An 18,008-nucleotide genomic window follows, 5' to 3' on the forward strand; every position below is an offset into this window, starting at 1 on the left:
TGGTGCTGGTGAATGTATATGCCCCAAATTGGGACGATGCAGGGTTCATGAAACGGATGTTAAGCCAGATCCCGGATCTGGAGGCTGGGTACCTGATTATAGAACATAGAACATAGATCAGTACAGCACAGAACAGGCTCTTCGGCCCTCGATGTTGTGCCGAGCAATGATCACCCTACTGAACCCCACGTATCCACCCTATACCCGTAACCCAACAACCCCCCCTTAACCTTACTTTTTTAAGGACACTACGGGCAATTTAGCATGGCCAATCCACCTAACCCGCACATCTTTGGACTGTGGGAGGAAACCGGAGCACCCGGAGGAAACCCACGCACACACGGGGAGGACGTGCAGACTCCGCACAGACAGTGACCCAGCCGGGAACTGAACCTGGGACCCTGGAGCTGTGAAGCATTTATGCTAACCACCATGCTACCATGCTGCCCATGGGAGGGGGGATTTCAACGCGGCAGTGGACCCGGCAATGGATCGGTCTAGGTCAAGGTCGGGTAAGAGACCGGCTGTGGCCAAGTTCCTGAGGGGGTTTATGGATCAGATGGGGGGAGTGGATCCGTGGAGGTTTGCTAGGCCAAGGTCGAGGGAGTTCTCCTTCTTTTCCCATGTGCACAAGGCCTACTCACGGATAGACTTTTTCGTGGTGAGCGGGGCACTGATCCCGAGAGTAGAGGGGACGGAGTATTCGGTCATTGCGATTTCGGATCACGCCCCGCACTGGATGGAGCTGGAGTTAGGGGAATAAAGGGGCCAGCGCCCATGGTGGTACATGGACGTGGGATTGTTGGCGGATGAGGAGGTCTGTGGGCGGGTCCGGGGGTGCATTCAAAGGTATATGGAGGTCAATGACAACGGGGAGGTCCCGGTGAGTGTGGTCTGGGAGGCGCTGAGGGCGGTGGTCAGACGGGAGCTAATCTCCATCAGGGCTCACAGAGAAAAGAGGGAGAGGATGGAGAGGGAGAGATTCGTAGAGGAGATAATTAGGGTGGGTATGAGATATGCGGAATCCCCCGAGGAGGGTCTGCTGAAGGAGCGCTGGAGCCTCCAAACGGAGTTTGACTTGTTGACTATGGGGAAAGCTGAGGCCCAGTGGAGGAAGGTACAAGGTGCAGCGTATGACTATGGGGAGAAGGCGAGTCGGATGCTGGCGCATCAGCTGCGAAAGAAGGAGGCGGCTAGGGAAATTGGGGGAATCAGGGACACGGGAGGGAACACGATGTGGAGTCCAGCCAAAATAAATGAGGTCTTTAGGGATTTCTATGGGAACTTGTACAAATCAGAGTCCCCGGACGTGGGGGGGGGGCACCAATTGAGGTTTCCGAGGGTGGAGGAGGAGCAGGCAGAGGGTTTGGAGGCCCCGATCCGGATGGAGGAGCTGATTAAGGAGTTGGGGAGCATGCAGACGGGCAAGGCCCTGGGACCGGATGGGTTCCCGGTTGAGTTCTATAGGAAGTTCTTGGAACTGTTGGCCCCATTGCTGTTGAGAACTTTTAACGAGGCAAAAGAAACAGGAGCTCTTCCCCCGACTATGTCGCGGGCTCTGATCTCGCTTATTCTCAAGCGGGACAAAAACCCGCTGCAGTGTGGCTCGTATAGGCCGATTTCACTTCTCAATGTGGATGCCAAGTTGCTGGCGAAGGTCCTGGTCACTAGGATTGAGTATAATATCCCGGGAGTGATACATGAGGATGAGACAGGGTTTGTGAAGGGCAGGCAGCTGAATGCAAATGTGCGGAGGCTCCTGAATGTGATTATGATGTCCTCGGAGGGGGGGAGAGGGGAGGCAGAAGTGGTGTCGGCAATGGACACGGAGAAGGCCTTTGACCGGGTGGACTGGGAGTACCTGTGGGAGGTGCTGGGCAGGTTTGGGTTTAGGGAGGGGTTTACAGGGTGGGTTAAATCGTTGCACCAGGCCCCGGTGACAAGTGTATCGACGAACCGGTTGAGGTCAGAGTACTTTAGACTGCACCGTGGAACGAGGCAGGGGTGCCCCCTGTCCCCCCTGCTGTTTGCTGTGGTGATTGAGCTGCTGGTCATGGCGCTGAGGGAGTCCAGAAGCTGGAGGGGTTTGGTCCGGGGGGGAGGGAGGAGCACCGTGTCTCACTATACGCGGATAACCTGCTTCAATACATCGCGGATCGTGGAGGGGATGGGGGAGGTCATGCAGACCCTTAGGGAGTTTGGAGACTTCTCGGGATATAAACTTAACGTTGGGAAGAGCGAGCTCTTTGTGGCGCATGCGAGGGGCCAGGAAAAGAGGTTGGAGGAGCTGCCGCTCAAGATGGTGGAGAGGAGTTTGTGGTATTTGGGTATCCAGGTGGCCAAGAGTTGGGGGGGTCTTGCATAAGCTCAAACCGGAGCGGTTGGTGGACCAGATGGAGGAGGACTTTAGGAGGTGGGACATGTTGCCACTCTCCCTAGCGGGCAGGGTTCAGTCTGTTAAGATGACGGTCCTCCCTAGGTTCTTGTTCGTGTTTCAGTGCCTGCCCATTCTCATTCCTAAGGCTTTTTTCAAGCGAGTGAGCAAGAGTATTATGGGATTTGTGTCGGCAAATAACACTCCAAGGGTTAAGAGGCAGTTCTTGGAGCGCTGCCGAACCTGTGCAGCTACTACTGGGCAGCAAACGTGTTGATGATTTGGAAATGGATAATGGAGGAAGAGGGGGCGGTATGGAAAAGACAAGAGGCAGCGTCTTGTGTAGGTACTACCCTGGGAGCACTGGTGACGACACCGTTGCCGCTTCCGCAAACACGGTATACTACGAGCCCGGTGGTGGCGGTGACGCTGAGGATTTGAGGGCAATGGAGACCGCATAGGGGGGAGACGGGGGCCTCAGTCTGGTTCGCGATACGAAACAACCATAGGTTTGCTCCGGGCAGGATAGATGGTGGGTTCCGAAGCTGGCACCGGGCGGGAATTAGAAGGCTGGGGGATCTATTCATTGATGCGACTTTTGCCAGTTTGAGGGCGCTGGAGGAGAAATTTGGGTTACCCCCGGGAAATGCCTTCAGGTATATGCAGGTTCGGGCGTTCGTCAGGAGGCAGGTTGGGGAATTCCCGCTGCTGCCTGCCCGAAGGATACAGGACAGGGTGATCTCGGGCGTGTGGGTCGGAGAGAGTAAGATCTCGGAGATATACCAGAAGCTGCAGGAGGTTGAGGAAGCCTCGGTGGTGGTGCTGAAGGGCAAGTGGGAAGAGGAGCTGGGTGAGGAGCTGGATGAGGGCCTGTGGGCTGACGCCCTGGTCAATTCCTCCTCATCTTGCGCCAGGCTCAGCTTGATCCAGTTTAAAGTGGTACACAGGCCGTATATGACAGGGGCAAGGATGAGTACATTTTTTGGGGTGGAGGACAGATGTGTGAGGTGTTCGGGGAGCCCAGCAAACCACGCCCATATGTTCTGGGCGTGCCCGGTGCTTATGTCCAAGGTCTTGGATACTCGGGTAAAACCGAGTTGGGGGATAGCGATATTTGGGGTAACGGAGGATCCGGGAGTGCAGGAGTCGAAAGAGGCCGGAGTTCTGGCCTTTGCCTCCTTGGTAGCCCGGAGAAGGCGCTTGTTAATGTGGAGGGATGCAAAGCCCCCAAGTGGAGAGGCTTGGGTCAACGACATGGCGGGGTTTCTCAGGTTGGAGAAGATAAAGTTCGCATTGCGAGGGTCCTTGCAGGGGTTCTCCAGGCAGTGGCAACCGTTCCTTGACTTTCTTGTGGAACGTTAGGTGGAGGTCAATAGCAGCAGCAACTTGCCGCGCGCGCGCGAGGGGCGGGGGGGGGGGGGGGGGGGGGGGGGTTTGATTTATTTCCCTTTTTGAAACAGGCTCTTGCCCTATTTTGTTTTTTCTTTTGAGTTGGGTGTTAATTTGTTAAACTGTTTATCATGTAGAGGGTTAAGTTGTTCTGATTGGTTGGCATGTTGCCCTTTTTTCTTTGTATTATTTTCCTTTTTGGAGTGTTTTGTAAAATTATTGAAAAACTTTGAATAAATACATTTTTTAAAAAAGCATTTACCATTCTCTATTTTATTTTCACTCAATTATAATGAACTAGATTTCACTGAAGCTAGAAAGAACACTTCCATCTCACACACACACAAATACAGGCACTCTCTCACACACACTTTCACACATACACAGACAACTTCTCTCTCTCTACATAAGACCATAAGATATAGGAGCAGTATGAGGCGATTTGGCCCATCGCGTCTGCTCCGCCATTCAATCATGGCTGATATGTTCCTCATCCCCATTCTCATGCCTTCTCCCCCTAACCCTTGATCCCCTTGTTAATCAAGAAATACCGTTATTAATCAAGAACACCAGATTTTGTGTTTGAGGTGCTTTACCTACAGGGCTACAGACAGGGGCAGGAAGGTGGAATTAGACAGAATATTTCTTTCTTAGAACATAAGAACTAGGCGCAGAAATAGGCAATTTAGCCTCTCAAACCTGCTCCACTGTTCAAAACAATCATGGCTGATCTCATCATAGCCTGAACTTCATCGTCCTGCCCATTCTCCGTAACCCTTAAACCCATTACTGATTAAAAATCTGTCTGACTCCTCCTTAAATTTACTCACAGTCCCAACATTCACTGCACTATGTGCAATGTTCTTGTCGGATGGCCTAATTTATTACAAGAACACTTGTACTAAAGCTATAAATGATTTAGCAACATTAACTGTAGGTAAACTATATACAAGACAGCAGATGAAAAACAGTAACATCGTGCCAAGCAACTTCTCCCTTCAACTTCTTCTAGCCAGTCTGAGATCAGCTAACTTTAACATTCACTTATATACTAGTGAGACACCTAATAGTCAGTCAGTGAATTACAAAACAACCATGATATCACTACACTATGGGGTATCGAATTCCACAGATTCACAACCCTTTGGGAGAAGTAGTTTCTCATTTTGGTTTTAAATGTGCCACGTCTTATCCTGAGACTTAGACCTCTCGTTCTAAAATGCCCACAGAGGAAGCATCCACTCCACGTCTACTTTATCCATACTTTATCATCTTATATACCTCAATTCGATTTCCACACATTCTTCTAAACACTAGAGAGTAGAGGCCTAAACTGCTCAACCTATCTTCATAAGACAAATACACTGTGAAACACACACCACACACACACAAATAGTCTTTCTCTCCCTCTCTCTCTCTCTTTCACCCACCCACATACACACAAACACACACACATGCTCTCTCTCTCGCTCTGTCTCACAGACACGTTTTGAGGCTGAGTTTAAAAAGAGAGTTCAGCTGCGTCCAAGAAAACCTCACATAAAATGCAATAACTCTCATAATGACAAAGTAAATCTAAAAGGGAACGGTTAATGAGAGTTAATGGGAGCTCCTAAAAGTTAAATTACATCCATTAGGATTACATTACATACAATAAGTGGGAAGAACTCAAGGTTCATAGTGGAAGCATAGTGAGAGGGATGTTATCATAAAAGGCTTATGAGGAAAAGGAGTATTCTAGCACCAATGGCTCTAATTCCAAATCAATCATATCTAACATGGAATAAATCAACACCTGTGGATAATTATCCCCCCCCCCCCCCTCCCCCAGTTTCCAGCAAATTGATTGGTATTAACAGAATATTTTCCCTATAGGCCTGCAGGTGGTGGAAACTGCAACATGGGACCATGCTATCATCTGACACTTCTGAAAATTTGCCTTTGCAGCACAGGTACGCTTTCTGGAAAAGGGCACATTAAATATGGTTCATTACAGTGACATGAATGTCAGCTCATTAAAAGGATTCTCGTTATGAATTATTTTGATTATGTATTACTGAGATGATTTACCAAAAGTCAACCTAGTTTCTGCATCTTATGAGGTTTGCTTAAATTGCGAGAAAGTAATCTTGCCTTCTCGCTGTCGGTGTCCCATCACAAGCATTATTGCAAAGGACAGGATGCCTTCATATCCAGTCATTGAAATCGACTGAAGGACAGTTTGAGACCTCTTTCTCTTTGAAGGCAGTGCTGCGCTATGAAGGTAATCACACTTTAACGAGGTGCAAACTGCTGTTGGAACGGCCAGAAATAGTAGGTGTGCTTTATGTACTTTAAGTAATGCCTTTGTAACTGGGACTAATGATAATGGCAACTTGTTAGTGTAATTTGCCTGATCATAGGTGCCTATCCAGGACCAAGAAGGACACTGTATGCAGTATGAAATGGTATGGTGAGCAAGAGACTGAAGGTAGAAAAGCACCTGCACAGGTGTAATAGGCTGAAAGATCTTATATACTGAATGATCTGTGCTCCTATTGAAGCACTGAATACATGTCTACAAATAATTCACCGAAGGACAAGCTAATGTTTCGAAAGACAGTAGATAAACTCAGCGTAGCAACTAATGATCTCGCGAGGTGTTTCACATTATTCCACAGCATTTCAGAAGGACCGACACACTGGAGTTCACGATTGGCACTTCATAACTACTTCTGATACACCCAGCGATTAGATCCTTTAAAGTCAAAGGATGTTGTCCGAAGGATCCCCAACATTATGCCACTGATAGCTGAGAGATCCAGTCTATTCAGGTTGATCACAAACTCAGAGCTCAGAAATGAAAGACAATCTTGTCACACATTGTACTCCCCAGAAGATTATTCCTTTGAAAACTACTGCATCATTACTAAACTAAAAACGGAGTGCGCCAAAGCTATACAAACAACTGATATTTTCTATTTCTTATATTGCAATTCAATTCACTTCCATGTCCAGTTTTTGGATTGTAAAATCAAGTCCCAAAGCCGGTATCCCTGACGCCTCGTGAGACAGTTTTATAAACGTCCTCTCCTTACGGCCTTCATCTTAGTAAAGTACTTGGTTTTACATTTTATCAAATCCAATTAATTCATCCAGCTGATGCTTGGCTCCAGTGATCACCCATGAGTTTACTCTTTAAGCAGCAGCCCATCTCATTTCACAAGTTTGTCAGTAAAAAACAGATCTGCTTTCACAATCATACAACCACAAATTTCATATTCTATATATTTCATAATGAGAAGTCTTACGACACCAGGTTAAAGTCCAACAGGTTTGTTTCAAACACGAGCTTTCGGAGCGCAGCTCCTTCCTCAGGTGAATCCGAAAGCTAGTGTTTGAAACAAACCTGTTGGACTTTAACCTGGTGTTTTAAGACTTCTTACTGTGCCCACCCCAGTCCAACGCCGGCATCTCCACATCATATTTCATAATGGCAGCGGTCCAAAGCGTTCGATAACCCAGCACAGAAGAAAGGGAGGGTCAAAATTTAATAATACCAATCCCTTATTGTCACAAGTAGGCTTCAATGAAGTTACTGTGAAAAGCCCCTAGTCGTCACATTCCAGCATCTGTTCGGGGAGGCCGATACAGGAATTTAACCCGCACTGCTGCCTTGTTCTGCATTCCGAGCCAGCTGTTTAGCCCACTGTGCTCAACCAGCCCCATTTAGTCAAAGTGAATAAATTCTTTAAAGCTATTAAACAGAATTAAAAAGAAAAATGCATGAAAATGTAATGATCTACTCCTAAAAAATGACATTGGATGAGGAAACATAGTAAATCAGTGGGTAATAATTGGGTGGAAGAAAATAAACTCTCGTAATAAGGTGGTGCACGAGGCAACACAATTTTAATGTGTTGAATAAATACCAGATCCCATGACAATAAATTTATATATTACATAGAGGGTACAATACTGCTTGTTATAATTCAATACTATATACAATGCTGTTGTACTATTTGCTAAACTTGGAGGTACAGGATGCAATAACTTCCCAAATAAATGTCAACACCAGTGGTTATTCGCACGCTAAGCACTTCCCTGGGCTTTTATTTCGAACATCTTTACTTCAAAACTGATTTCTATTTACAAGGCTGGGCAGCTCTGTGGGTTTCTGCATCCATTCATTTGCTCCACAGTTGAGAGAAGCAGACATATTCAAGTGATGCAAGCCTAAGGGCCTTGTCTTCTTGTCAGATACAATGCATTGCAGGTAGGTCAGTGGTTATAATCTACTCAGTGATTGATTACTGGTTGGCAATTGGCAGATTTATTTTGTCTGCTGAATGATGTGGTAAGGTTTAGCTGTTTCATGGTGAATGTGAAAATGGGCAATTTAACCTTTCAGTATAGGAAAATGTATAAACTAATGGCGCTATCCCTCTGTTGAAGCTCTGCAGAAATATGTTGACTTTCCACTCCATTCTACTTTGATCATTATCTTGCTCTTTAAAAAAAATCACTGCAAATTGTAGAATATCTATGAAAAAAACATTCAGTTGGAAACAGAAAGTATTTTCTTCTATTTTGCTTCTTAAATCTGGGCAAAGCTTTTTCAAGTCCAACATTTATTTGTATACAGCCTTGCCCATAGTCAAGTGTCCCAAGGTGCTTGAAAACTAATAACAAAGAGTTTTCAATCAAATTAATTCCAACGTAAATGCCACCAATTCAGGGTGGACCTCTGCTCAATCAGTCAATGCAACATTGAGGATAGAGTTCCATCAAGGAAGATGAGGATCAAAATATATTGGAAACTTCCTTTAAAATGAATCTATTTCCTGCTGACATTTCTTCATAGGTCATATGATAAAAACAGCTCAATTTTATTACTTCAAAAGCCTTTGGAGGCACTTCCTTTCAAGGTTAAGTAGATTTCAGGATGTCTTTGCCACTGCTTATTGCTGAGGAATTCATCCATGGGCTGTTGGTGTCTCTGGCTAGTCTCAGCATTTATTGCCTATTCCTAATTGCCCTTGAGAAGGTGGTGGTGAGCCGTCTTCTTGAACCTCTGCAGTCCATGTGGTGTAGATACACGCACGGTGCTGTTAGGGAGGGATTTCCAGGATTTTCACCCTGTGACAGTGAAGGAATGGCAATGGTTCCAAGTCAGGAGAATGGGTGACTTGGAGGGGAACTTCCAGGTGGTGATGTTCCCATGTGTCTGCTGCCCTTGTCCATTGAGATGGCAGTGGCCATGGTTTTGGAAGGTGCTGTCCTAAGAGCCTTGGTGAGTTACTGCAGTGCATCTTGTAGATGGTACACACTGTTGCCACTATGGGTCAGTGGTGGAGGGAGTGAATGTTTGTGGGTGGGGTGGCAATCAAATGGGCTGCTTTGTCCTGGATGGTGCCAAACCTATTGAGTGTTATTGAAGCTGCACTCATCCAACCAAGTGGAAAGTATTCCATTACACTCCTCACTTGTGCTTTGTAGATGGTGGGCAGGCTTTGCGGAGTCAGGAGGTTAATTACTTCCCACAGGATGCCTAGCCTCTGACCTGCTCTTGTAGCCACAGAGTTTGTATGGATAGTTCATTTGTGCTTTGAGTCAATGGTAACCCCCAGGATGGTGATAGTGGGAGATTCAGCAATGGTAATGCCATTGAATGTCAAGGGGAGATGGTTAGATCTTCTCTTGTTGGAGATGGTCATTGATTGGCACTTAAGTGTGCCGCAAATGTTATTAGCCGCTTGTCAGCCCAAACCTGGGTACTGTCCAGGTCTTGTTGCACTTGGGCATGGACTACTTCAGAATCTGAGGAGATGCTGAACATTGTGTCATAATCGAACATCCCCACCTCTGACTTTTTGATGAAAGTAGGGTCATTGATTAAACAGCTGTAGATGGTTGGGACTACATTACTCTCCTGAGAAACTCTTGCCGCGATGTCCTGGATCTGAGTTGATTGACTGCCAACAACTACAACAATCCTTGCACCAAATATGACTCCAACCAACAGAGACTTTTCCCCCTGATTCCTATTGTTTCCAGTTTTGGAGCAAAACTGGGGCTTGTCGATACCATGCTCAGTCAAATGCGGCCTTGATATCAAGTTACTCTCACCTCACTTTTACATGTAAGAAATAAATGAAGATCTAGCAAGCAATGCCCACATCCAATAAACGAATATAAAATAAAACCTCCGGAGTTCGGCTCTTTTGTCCATGTTTGAAACAAGGCTGTAATGAGGTCAGGAACTGCGTGGGCCTGGCGCAACCCACACTGAGTATCAGTGATTAGGTTATTGCTAAGCACGTGCCGCTTGATTACACAGTGAATGACCTCTTCCATCACTTTGCTTATGATTCACGGCCAGATGTGGCAGGATTGCAGAGCTTAGATCTGATCTGTTTGTTTTGGGATCAAAAACTCTATCCATTTTGGACCATATAAAGATAAAGCAGGCTACTTTCTAAGTGGGGAGAGGTTAATTACAGTTAATGTCAAAGAGACTTGGGGGTTCAGGTGCATAGAATTTTCAAATGCCACGAACAAGTGCAGAAAATAATCAAAAAGGCTTCTGGAATGCCCGCCTTTATATCTAGAGGATTGGCGAATAAAGACACAGAAGTTATGCTGCGGCTATACAAAACCCTGGTTAGACGCCACTTGGAGTTCTGGGCACCACATCTTAGGAAGGATATATTGGCCTTGGAGGGAGTGCAACACAGGTTTACAAAAACGATACCTGGACTACAGGGATTCTGTTATGAGGAGATATTATAAAAATTAGTCTTGTTTTCACTAGAAGTTAGAAGGTTAAGGGCAATCTGATCAAAGTCTTCAAGATATTAACAGGGAAAGACAGGGTAGATAAAGATAAACTATTTCCACTGGTTGGAGATTCTAAAGCTAGGCGGCATAGTTTAAAGATTAGGGCCAGACCATTCAGGAGATATGTTAGGAAGCACTTCTTCACACAAAGGGTGGCAGAGGTTTGAAATTTTGTAGGTCTTTTTATTTCAAGGAGACTTTAGGTCGGGTTCAGCTAGGCATGAAAACCCTATTAGTATTAACACTTTTAGAGCGTGGAAGATGGCCTACCTACTAGAAGGGGGATCTAAATTGATTCCCACTCTTTTCCCATCTAGGACAGCCTGGATTTCTCATCAGGTCTTATTCAAGATAGAGGCATTTATAGGTGAACAGCTATGCCAACAATTTGACATTCCGAGGCATTCCTTTTTTAAGTATCTGCAACTAAAGAGATTTTACCCTGAACAACACAACTTTGTGTCTTAACTCTTCTATTGCCCATTAGAACAAAAAATCATGATTTCTGCAGACCATAGACAGTTAATTAGCAAGTTTTATGAAACTTTGTGTTCTAGATCTTGTGTTAATACACTGGGTATCTTGCAGGCTTGGGAAAGAGACTTGGCCACTAATATTGGTGAGGAGACATGGGCAGTATATGAGACTATGCCAATAAAAATTTGGTATGCAACAGAATGAAGGAGACTCAGTACAAGATACTACACAGTTTGCATATCACACCAAGTTTAAAACACAAGCTTGATCCTGCTCTATCCCTGATGTGCATCAAGTACCTGTTGTAGAGGGTGATTATGTACACTACATAAGGACCTGTGTCAAGAATAAATTCTACTGGTCTTGTGTGGTTAATGACTTGAGAGGATATTTGACAGGGCCTTAGAATTTAACCATTTGTTCCTAATTCTGGGTCTTACAGGTAGGAGAATTATTGACATTAATGGAAAAAGGCTGTATAACATCCTAACTTTCCCAGCTCTTAAAAATATACTGTGTGCCTGGATCAGTGACGAGTCTCCTTCAATTCAAAATTGGCATAAAATAGTTCTGTAATGTATTCCTGTGGAACTCTCAACATATGTGGCTCTATTCGAAGTCTGAGCACAGTGGTTAGCACTGTGGCTTCACAGCTCCAGGGTCTCAGGTTTGATTCCTGCATGGCTGACTGTCTGTGCAGAGTCTGCACATTCTCTCCTTGTCTGCGTGGGCTTCCTCCGGGTGCTCCAGATTCCTCCCACAAGTCCCAAAATACGTGCATGTTAGGTAATTTGGACATTCTGAATTCTCCCTCAGTGTACCCGAACAGGCGCTGGAATGTGGCGACTCGGGGTTTTTCGCAGTAACTTCATTGCAGTGTTAATGTAAGCCTACTTGTGACAATAATAAAGATTATTATTATTGTTAAGTATTGGACCCCCATTCCTCAAATTTAGTCTCCACTTTGTCTGACCTGCTCCTGCAAGGTTTCCCAAAATTAAGTCGCGATCTCGTTATATATAATGTTGTGCCGCTCGATATATTATCCTATATTGTTTATCTAGCCTTATCCTCTTTCTCCCCCATTTTCCGATTGATTCAGTGTTAAAACTGGAGGCACTAGTTCTTAAGGCCCACTGTTCTGAATTTATCCTATCTTGCTTGTTCTTACCTTTGCAGAAATATTTGTTCTGTACTGTACCAGTTGTGCTTTGGAAATGTTGTTGCGTTACTTGTAAAAAATGATAAACTATAATCAAAATATATATTTAAAAAACTGCAGGCAATCTGGTTCTAGTAGTTTGTGTTTTTGGAGAATTATTTAGTTTTGTTACACTTTTATTAGAAAATTTAACACTGAAAATTGAGTGTGAGACTTGAAGTGTGAAAGAGACACGAAGGACAGGAAAAGTCTGCCTGATGTTGTTTTAAAAAAAACACTTCCTTATCTGCTGCAGGGCTGGACTTTAAAAAAAGCTGTGTGAGAAGATTTGAACCACAGGGTTCTATTCACCTGCAGCCTCTAATCATTTCCAAGCCAGTGACAAACACAATATGGTCATTAGCAAGGGAAAAGCTAGCCAACAAGAGCAGATTAGTCTCAGAGCAAAAGGTCTCAGCTGGGATCGCAATAAATTGGAGAAGATGAAGCAGATTTTCCCACTCATGCACCTGGGTGTATTGGATTGTTTGGCCACAACAGAGACAAGCATATTACATGGGGAGGGGTACATGTTCCTCATAGAGACCAATATTTGTCAGTTAATTTAAATGGATGTGAGATCAGGCAGGCTGCACGGATGTGTGTTTCCCGTGCACAGTTATGTATTAACTCCACAAGTAGGAACACAAAAACATGCTCCAGCGCTTTTAGGTGTATTTATTTATGTGAAAGAGTTGTTTTGTGATAGGAAAGGATTTGAAGTGATCGACTAAAGAGCCAGATGCATGGGCAGCACGGTGGCGCAGTGGGTTAGCCCTGCTGCCTCACGGCGCCGAGGTCCCAGGTTCGACCCCGGCTCTGGGTCACTGCCCATGTGGAGTTTGCACATTCTCCCCGTGGGTTTCGCCCCCACAACCCAAAAGATGTGCAGGCTAGGTGGATTGGCCACGCTAAATTGCCCCTTAATTGGAAAAAATTAATTGGGTACTCTAAATTTATTAAAAAATAAATAAAGAGCCAGATGCGATATGGGTCAAAACTTTCCTTTTTAAAAAAAAAACTATTTTTATGCAGGACATTTTCCTTTTCACAAAATATACAACACTAATTCAGCCCGATCCAATTTTCATATTCAACAACTGACCCACCGTGCCGTCTTGTGTGCCCCGTATTTATTATAACAAAATAAAACCCCTCTTCCCCTCTTCGCTGATGATTACCAACTATTGAAGAAAGATTTGAACAGCCTCCATCGCGATTAAAGCTCCGCCTCTAACCCCCTGCCTGCAAACTTAATTTTGTCCAAATGTAGAAATGCCGACAGGGCCCCCACCCACGCCGTCGCCCGAGGCGCTTCTGGAGCCCACCACTCTGGCAAAATCCTCCTCCGGGCCATCAAGGCGGTGGCATGGTGGTATTGTCACTGGACTAATAATCCAGACACCCAGAATAATAATCTGGGGACCCAGGTTCGAATCCCACCACGGCAGGTGATGGAATTTAAACTCAATAAAATACCTGGAAATAAAAGTCTAATGATGACCATGAAATCATTGTCGATTGTTGCAAAAGCTCCAACTGCTGCTCCACCACTTCCAGGACTGCCCGAATTGGTTCAGTCACTTTTTGCCAAATCTTCAGTGACCTTTTTTTATTAAATTCCGTCCATTGGAACTCCACCAACTTGTCCGTCAATCACTGAGCGGAAACGATGACCGGTCCCTCCGCCATGTTTTCCCCTCCTGCGCATGTGTGTTCTCTGAGGGCCAAAGTGTGCTCCTTATTCAACACACTCCCCGTTTCTTAATTCTTCGACATCTCTCACCAGAGGAGGAACCTTAGTTCTTCCACGGTACCACCTTTCCACCTGCACAACCTCCACAAAATGGGCAGAAAGAGCCACAGTCCTCAGGCAGAAGCCACCTTATGTGCGACCACTCACCAAAACCTTCCAATGCAACAAGTGGCCGTGATTTGGAAGGCACTCCCTCAAGGTGTTATGGAAACATATTTAATAATAGCTTTCAAAGGGGAGTGGGATTAAAACTGATGGAGAAATAATTGCAGGGATGTGGAAAAATAGTCATGGAGTGGAATTAACTGGATTTATTTTTAAAAGAGTCAATGCAGACTCAATGAGCTGAATTGTCCTTCTGTACCATGCTATCCTATGATTCCAGGTGTGCATGCAAGATATATTTCCCTGTACATATAATGTACAATGACTGGATAACATCAAGTGGCATCATGCCCCACTAGGTACATAGGTACTTCCCATCCTTAGTAAATTTTCAAATGGAACATTTAAATTGGCCAACTTTGCATCTTTCTAATAACACTAAAAATTAGACTGCATTAGAATGATAACTATTGTGTACTACATAAGCTTGATGGCTTGATGGCCAAGGAAGATGCGTTTTGAGTGGGAGAAACAGCTTGCTCATCAACCTGCAAATGATGGACACCAATGACTGACAGTAAGAGCTGGAGATATTTCTGGTCATGCATCTGATGGAAAGTTGGAGCCCCTACCATCGCTTTCCACAGCTCCAGGCTACAACATGCAAGTAAAAGCATTTGTTGCCACGGCAACTCAGACCACCTGGGTGATCTGTAACACACCACCACACTACATAAAGAAAAACAGAGATTATGGTAGAGTGGAGCATCCAACTAGGATGAATTCCATCAGCTCATTGTAAAAAGTGATATCGGTTCCAATGGTCAACCATGGAGAACTCGTCCAACGTCAATAAATTGAATGATTCCTCTTGCCGGCCTGCTATATTGCCTTAATTGATTTCACAGTTCACTCATTTTGAGGGATACAATGTAAAAATATTATGCAAGGATTATTCTCAAAAACAGATATTAAGTGTTAAATATCACCAATTTAGTATTTTTTACATTATAAATGCAATATGTTTAGCTGGTGTCCCATTTGCAGTTTGTCATTATAATCTGATTTACCGAAATAACAGACACAATTTTCCAGCGGTGGCGATCCGCCCAGGGTGCTTTGCGCGGGTGTTGATGTGGGGGTGCCAGGAGACCCTCCCATAGTGCGTTGAAGCTTGGCGGGGGAGGGTAAATCGGGAATCACTTCAGGCCTCCAGAGATCGGGATGGTATTTTAAAATGTTGTCCTGATTTCTTGCTACGCTGAGGAGATCCGGCGAGCGGAGCTCCTTAGTGCACAAAACGGGGTTATGTGCCTTGGCCACACATTCCCTGCTGAGGCTCCCTATTTAATGTGTGTGCTGTTTTATAGCATTGCGTTTCTCAGCATTGTGACTGCCAGGAAACATGCAGCTAAACGTGCTGGCTATGGGACTTTGTTCCTATTTCATTAAATCCCGCTTAACATTTCTGACAGAAATGTTTGAGATCTTAGAAATGCATATCTTGTGAATGTTTACAGTCAACAGGAGCTGTGTTAATAAAATGAGTGCATCTTTTCTCAAAATGACTAACTATGCCTTAGCTATTTATAGATTATTTCAATGTTTTCAATAACTTAGTGAATTTATCAATATATTGGAACATGACACATTATTTTCCTCTGGCAAATATCATCAGTTGCTGTTAAAATACTGGGGCGCACATTGCCTTTGTATAATACTTGAAATTATGTGTAAGAGAAACTATCTTTGAGACAATTTTCAAGAATCATATAAAGCATTCATACGGAAAGGATATTAATATGATTTGTCTGTCAGTGAAGGTGTAAATACTAATCTACATATCAGGGGCTGTAGCACTTTTGATGTATTATAGCAAGTGCTGTCGAACACTAAATAAATGCCTTTTCACATACTGGAATGGGCTCTTTTGAGTAATGTGTCAACATTTGAACTGTTTCTTTTTTAATATCAGAAATTGATGTTAATAGGAACTGTTCACAAAAGAATGAGCAATGTGGAATGAGGTCTGCAGATCACATCAACTCTCTTTTAAAATCGAAAGCACAACACAAAGGAGTTCACAGAGGCATTACCAAAGTAATAACTTCCAAGGTGAAGAAGTATATATACGTACAGGCCCTATAAAACTTGTTTAAAGATATCAATATTGAGGACCTTTAAAGGAGGAAAAGAAAAGAAATCCAGGTTCTCGATGGTTGAAAGTCCAGGTTGGCACAATGATGAAGGATGCACTAAACAAAAGACTTGGAGGAACAGAGAGTTCAGTGGAACAGTAGGACTGGAGGAGGCTAGCGACAGAGCATGGGGGACAGGAGATCAGTCAAAAGAATATGGGACCAATCAAGGTTGGAGGTCAAGGTCTCAGCAGTAGATAGACGGAGGTTCGTTGGAGGTCAGCAACATTACTAAGGTGAAAGCATGTAATCTTTGTAATAGAAAGGAAATTGGATCAGGAACTCAGCACAGGGTTGAATAAAATGCAAAAGGTTGTGAGTGTACTGATTCAGCCTGAAACGATGAATTCTGAGGGGTGTGGAACTGAAAACAAAGGTATGGAGCCTTAGAATCTGCAGCTATTTCTGACATGTGGACTTGGTAGTCTTCCACTCGAGGCTTATGACAATGCTTGGAATGGTTGCAAATGGGTGATGCAGCATCTCACAGTTAAAAGATTAGGCAGACAGAATTGGTCCAATCTAATAATGCACATTCTGTCAACTTGCCAGGAGCAACATCATATAGAGATTAACTTCCTGCATCATACTATCCTCTTAGCTGAAGGAGGGTGATATGAAGATAAATACAACCAGCATTCCAAACAAAACAATTGGGAGGTTACTCTTGACATAAATTATAATGCTGAATTCATACTGCAATGAAACTTTGTCCACCACAACAATTATTTATGCATATATTTCAAAAACATTGGACCAACATGAGCAGCGATACTCATGATTATGGTTCTCTGATTATGCAATGTGCCCTGGAAATGGGCTTTGCGTTGAACCATTGAACACAACAACCAATACACCTTTCACTCACCTCCCGGTCCAAGATTGAAGGTGGCACCACAGTGACAATGTCCCCTTTCTCTGGATCTATGTAGAACATGTTCGGAGACGGTGTCGCTGGCGTCTGTTTAGTGATGCTGTAGCGCAGAACTGCGTTGTCTGTATTGGGATCATCTGCATCGTAAGCTGTCATGCGCATGACAGTAGTTCCTAGAATGAGAGTTATAATGACAGTTTATATCACTTCTTTATTTTTTACTTTCCGCAGCAGCAAACATAAATGTCAGTGTGTGCTCTCCTGATAGTTTCCTACTCGGCCCCTGCCCTGCCTCTGTGTTGTGTCCAACAATATCAGTAGCTGTATTGTTAGCACTGAAGACTGGGTGCAAATATTACCGGTGTCGTGGTAATGTCACTGGATTCGTAATCCAGAAACCCAGGGTAATGTTCTTGGGGCCTGGGTTCAAATCCCATCAAGTCACAAGGCAAAATTTTAATTTAGCAAAATCTGAAGTTAAAGGTCAATTGGCATATAAAACCCATATGGTTCACTCATGTCCTTTAGGGAAGAAAATCTGCTGTTTGATGTGGTTGACGCTTAACTACCCTCTGAAATGTTCTAGCAGATCATTCAGTTCAAAGGGCAATTAAAGATGGGCAATGAATGCTGGCTAGCTTGGGAGTATCAGCAATCGATTAGGAAATAATTGGTAATGAGCGACAAATTTAGACAAAGGCCTGGACTTTCAGCTTGTCGCGATGACCCAGGAGTCCTTTATAAAATGGAAAGCATGTCCCGATTTTGGGATTCCCGGCCAGGAGCAGAGCTCCTCAGCACAGAAAACAGGGCTG

At 44.3% G+C, this 18,008-nt stretch overlaps 1 protein-coding gene across 3 annotated transcripts in view; it reads right to left on the reverse strand.

Annotated features, from left to right (window-relative positions):
- Positions 1 to 18,008, reverse strand: part of cdh13 (cadherin 13, H-cadherin (heart)) — a 1,126,050-nt gene that overhangs the window by 329,715 nt on the left and 778,327 nt on the right. For all 3 annotated transcript variants that reach the window (XM_038806328.1, XM_038806329.1, XM_038806331.1), the window contains one exon: positions 17,188 to 17,366. In XM_038806328.1, coding sequence (XP_038662256.1) covers positions 17,188 to 17,366 — 179 coding nt within the window. The remainder of the gene's footprint in view (positions 1 to 17,187; positions 17,367 to 18,008) is intronic.

The sequence above is a fragment of the Scyliorhinus canicula genome, chromosome 9 (genome assembly GCF_902713615.1).
Source record: "Scyliorhinus canicula chromosome 9, sScyCan1.1, whole genome shotgun sequence".
NCBI classification, from domain to species: domain Eukaryota; kingdom Metazoa; phylum Chordata; class Chondrichthyes; order Carcharhiniformes; family Scyliorhinidae; genus Scyliorhinus; species Scyliorhinus canicula.